This window comes from Camelina sativa, chromosome 17 (genome assembly GCF_000633955.1).
Source record: "Camelina sativa cultivar DH55 chromosome 17, Cs, whole genome shotgun sequence".
NCBI classification, from domain to species: Eukaryota; Viridiplantae; Streptophyta; class Magnoliopsida; order Brassicales; family Brassicaceae; genus Camelina; species Camelina sativa.
This window is the reverse complement of record NC_025701.1, coordinates 8,044,523-8,048,637: the sequence shown is the minus strand read 5'-3', so window position 1 is coordinate 8,048,637 and position 4,115 is coordinate 8,044,523. Positions and strand designations below refer to the sequence as shown.

The window sequence follows — 4,115 nt, the reverse complement described above, 5'->3', positions numbered from 1 at the left end:
TCTAGTCCAATGTTTGAGATTAGTTTTATTATTGATGTACGTAAAGGTTGTCGTTTATTTTCAAAAATTGATTAAACTAAAAGATGTGAACCATAGCGTCGTTTTATGTCTTCTCCCATCTCTACGATGCAACCCTATGCGATTTTTGCCCTCTCGCATCCATTGGTTTTATGTATAAAAATTAATTCGGTACGGTCTTTGTGGTGGAATTCGACCATCTGGTTTGGTTCGATACTAAACGCTGCGTTTTAAACGTTACTGGTCTACTGGTATTTGCTTTTTCAACTTCAACTTTCAACATTTCGCACGAAAACGCATAGAGTAAGGAACCATCATCTCATATCAATTCCAATACCACCAGTTAGTAATCCGGTTTAAATAAAAAAAGCTACCTTTTAAGTCTACAAATTCCAAACTGAAAGAGCAGAGTTAATCTCACATCCAGGCCAGTCAATTTATACGAAACGAAACCTACAAGAAACCATTTCTTGATGATCCTTTCACTACTACTCTACTACCCTTGCGAACCGGTGACTGTTTCTGAGCAAGCTCTCTTACCTGCAACATAATGTGTGTAGGAATGGCCATTGACCCCTGTTTATTTGGACCTCCCTGCAAAAACACGACCATTCGCTGGTTTAGTCTAAAACCAAATATAATTATACGTTAACTTGACTCTTGTTTTATGTTAAAAAAAAAAATCATCTCGGTAAGTGCTAACCATCCTGTTTGATGGAGTTTGAGTAAAGCATGCTCTCCGTAAATTTCGCCATTTGTCCTATCATGAGAGACAGTTGTAGTGTTAGCGAACAAAAAAACCAAGAGGACTAATAATAGAGGCAGTTCATAGTTATGTGGAACCAACCTTGAGATCAACAGGGGTACGGTACACGAATGATGAAAATGAAACCTTTTTGATCTCAGACCATTTCCCTACTCCATATTTCGTCACACCTTCGACAAGTTTTTCAACTTCAGTGACAGTCCAAGCTCGATGATGCTTCCTTCTAATTCCACTTTGCGTGATTGGTAGATCAACGCGATTATTATCATCTGAGCTCTCTCCAGATGAATCTAAGTTCTCTGAATCCATGTAGTCTTGATCCACCTCATTAGAAATTGGTTTTAAATGGCCCTTACCGCTCTGATAACCAAAAGAGATAAAGCAGTGAGCAACTGTGTCATACCAGAAATCCAAGTAATTTGGCCTATAAAATTGCAAATTGAGAATGAGACCATTTTCCTAAAGTTTAAGGATATCTTTCGATAGATAAAATTGCAAAAATATTGTTGACAAAATTGTATCCACTATGATAGAAACGGTTAAGTCATATAGAATGCTTAAGTGATCTTACTTCTTTCTTGACAGGTCCAGAAGCAGATTTGACACCTGAAACTCGGTTCACATCATTGTTCCACTGAGATGGGCTTAGATTCAGGTTACTCTTGTCTGGAGTAGCTTTCACCTCCCATGACTTGGAATGAAATTCCTGTAAAATGTTCAGGTAAACTACATTATTCTTAATTACCTTGCAGCTGCCAGCACAATAAAAGATAATTTCTTCTTTATTCCTTTTTTTCCAGTGTGTAACAAAAGGCATAGATCATCTAGCACGGGCCAGATATATAGAAAGATTTTGATAGCTCATATAAAAAGGAATGGGTTATATAAGATATTGAAGGGCATGAGCAACAGAGACATACCCCAAGTGCCATTATGTTTTCTCTTGGACGGCTTCTCCTTACATGAGAAACATAGGGAACCTGAATTCTGGAACCAGCAAGGGATACCATCCTGGTGACAACAACTCTCCCTCCTGAAGAAACGGCTTCAATAGAGCCCTGATCTTTTGAAGGGATCATTGACTCATCACTTTGCTGTTTTTCACTGGGTTTTGAAATTTCTTCAATGTATCTTCTAGTAGGCTTCCTAACTCTTTTTGCAGACCTATCTTCACCTTCAAAATCTTCATTCCCAGAATAATGGTCCACAAAAGTCTCAACAGGACTACGCCCAAAATCATTTGAATGTCCCTTTAAGCAATCAGGCCTAGATGGCGTATCTTTGCTTTCCATAGCTCTTGCTTCATCTACTGTATCGTTGCTAAAAGCATCACTTGTATCTTGACTTCCACCAACAAGTTTGTTATCATAAATTGTCAGGCTAGTTGTTGGAACAATAGATGAATTAATCATTCCCATTGTGATCCTCCTTTTCAGCCATTGTTTGCTCTTGCAAGTAGTTTCACGACCAAACTTTGCTCTGAATGTATCTTGTAATGATTTGATTGAAAGATTATCCAAGCATATCTCGCCTGCTACTCTAGAAACTTCAGGTTTAGACGCAGCAGTTGACAATGCAGGTTCTTTAGGACTACCTGTAGCATTTGAGTATGGTGCCACATCCCTACATTGATTCATACTGCATCCATTTGATGGAAAACGAACTGGCTCCCGCAGCAAAGCCTCGGATTGGAATTCCTGCACATTAGAAATCTGAAATTTGGTCTCCGGAAGAGAAAAAAGCATCTGAGATTTATACCATTCTTCTTTAGACTGCAAAAGTTTCAAAGGCGACGTAAAATTGATGGATTAAACATCCATCTGATACAAGATAGTTATCATAAAAGAAACAAATATTAGAAATTTCTGTTTCTAGAATTTGAAGAAAGAAAACAGACCTCAAGTCGAGAATTCAAATTTTCTGTATATGCCTCTGCAGTTTCTGACTGAAATAAGCCCGGATCAAAAATTTCTGTATATGCTTCTGCAGTTTCCGGCTCATATAAGCCTGGATTCAATAGCTGAGTTAGATAAGCCAAGAGGCACAAATGATTTCAAACTACAAGAGAACTGACAGTCCTAGACATCATATAGGGATACAGCAGGATACACATTACACAAAAGTCAAGTCAAACCTCCGACATTGCAAGTAATCCAATAAATACCCTTTTCGTGCAGTCCTAGGCAATTAGTCTTTCCAAACAATATAGGCACATTAGACGGATTAAACTAACAAAGGCTCTAACAAGAGAGATTCAACATGTAATATAAGCTAAGAGTGAAAAGGACCAAACCTTCAAAACAATCTAGCTGCAGAAACTGAGAAGGTGAACCTTCGTCGGGAATGTACTCCTCAGTCTGTATAGGATCTGGCAAAACAGGCATATCATTCTCATTCTTCTCAAGTAACTCTTTGACCTCCAACATTTCTTCATCAGTTGCAGGAACTAGTCTCCCATCTCCTGCAACCTAAAGCATTCACATAACCAATCTCATATAAGATAACGAAAAGCTAAAACTTGTAATCGCAGTAGTCAGAGTTCTCAATTCCAGGACCAGCAAAAACATCATATATCTCTATTCTATAGCTCTAAGATACACATTTATGAACATACCCGGACAAGCTTGTACGCAACAGGATTTCCAGTTTGATTTGTTGAAGAAAGTGATCTACTTCTTGACTCAAGAAAAGCACTGTGTTGAAGCATCTCTTCATAGTCTTCCACAGTTCCAAACATTGTTTCCAAATATTAATCTACCAAATGCAGCTTCAAGCGAACAAACTGAAATCACAAAAACAGATGGAATAAGGAAATAAACTTACCTACTGTACAATATATTGTCAAAAAATAGAAACAAATCTTACACAATACCATAACTTTATACTCAAAAATTCTAGTTTCACCTTTAGAAAGAGAGAAGCAACAATAATACATATTCGAAATAAATGAAAAAGTTTCCAATTTTTTTTGGGGGTAAACCAAAGGTCGTAAATTTGAGCTACGTTTTTACAAATTTGCATGTTAGAGTCCTCACAGTCATGGTTTTGACAGATTCTACTAAGTTTAACTCCGAATACACTGAATCAAACAAAACCCAATATTGAATTTTCAAGCTAGAAACATGAAAAGTAACAAAAAAATCATAAACCTCAGTAAACGAGTAGTACAGAAGCGAGTTACCAGAGAAAGTAGAACGCGAACGGAGAAGAAAAAATTAAACTTTCCAGTGAACTCGAAATTTCATCGGAGGAGAAGCTTCTTGACTAAGCAAAAAAGTTGGGAAATTTAGAAAATTTTTGGCTCTGCTTTTTTTTTTTTTTTTTTTTTTTT

General features: G+C 37.1%; 1 protein-coding gene across 2 annotated transcripts; it reads right to left on the bottom strand.

The window, feature by feature from the left end:
* On the bottom strand, positions 314–4,106 carry LOC104756078. Of its 2 annotated transcripts, none has more exons than XM_010478596.1 (9): positions 3,966–4,106; positions 3,399–3,566; positions 3,078–3,252; positions 2,682–2,791; positions 1,705–2,556; positions 1,356–1,490; positions 866–1,144; positions 722–778; positions 314–612 (listed from the first exon to the last, which is right to left on the bottom strand). In XM_010478596.1, the coding sequence occupies exons 2-9, from the start codon at positions 3,519–3,521 to the stop codon at positions 472–474; spliced, it is 1,872 nt and encodes a 623-aa protein (XP_010476898.1). In that variant the 5' UTR covers positions 3,522–3,566; positions 3,966–4,106; the 3' UTR covers positions 314–471. The 2 variants fall into 2 exon arrangements, with proteins under 2 accessions (XP_010476898.1, XP_010476899.1); XM_010478597.1 differs by having other exon boundaries at positions 1,705–2,481.

Excerpts from the sequence above, each read along its gene's own strand:
- LOC104756078 (XM_010478596.1), bottom strand. The coding sequence starts at position 3,521 with ATGTTTGGAACTGTGGAAGACTATGAAGAGATGCTTCAACACAGTGCT. Across the intron at positions 2,792-3,077 it reads GCAGCTAGATTGTTTTGAAG|GCTTATATGAGCCGGAAACT; the intron begins GTTTGGTCCTTT and ends TATTGAATCCAG. Across the intron at positions 1,491-1,704 it reads AAAACATAATGGCACTTGGG|GAATTTCATTCCAAGTCATG; the intron begins GTATGTCTCTGT and ends AACATTTTACAG.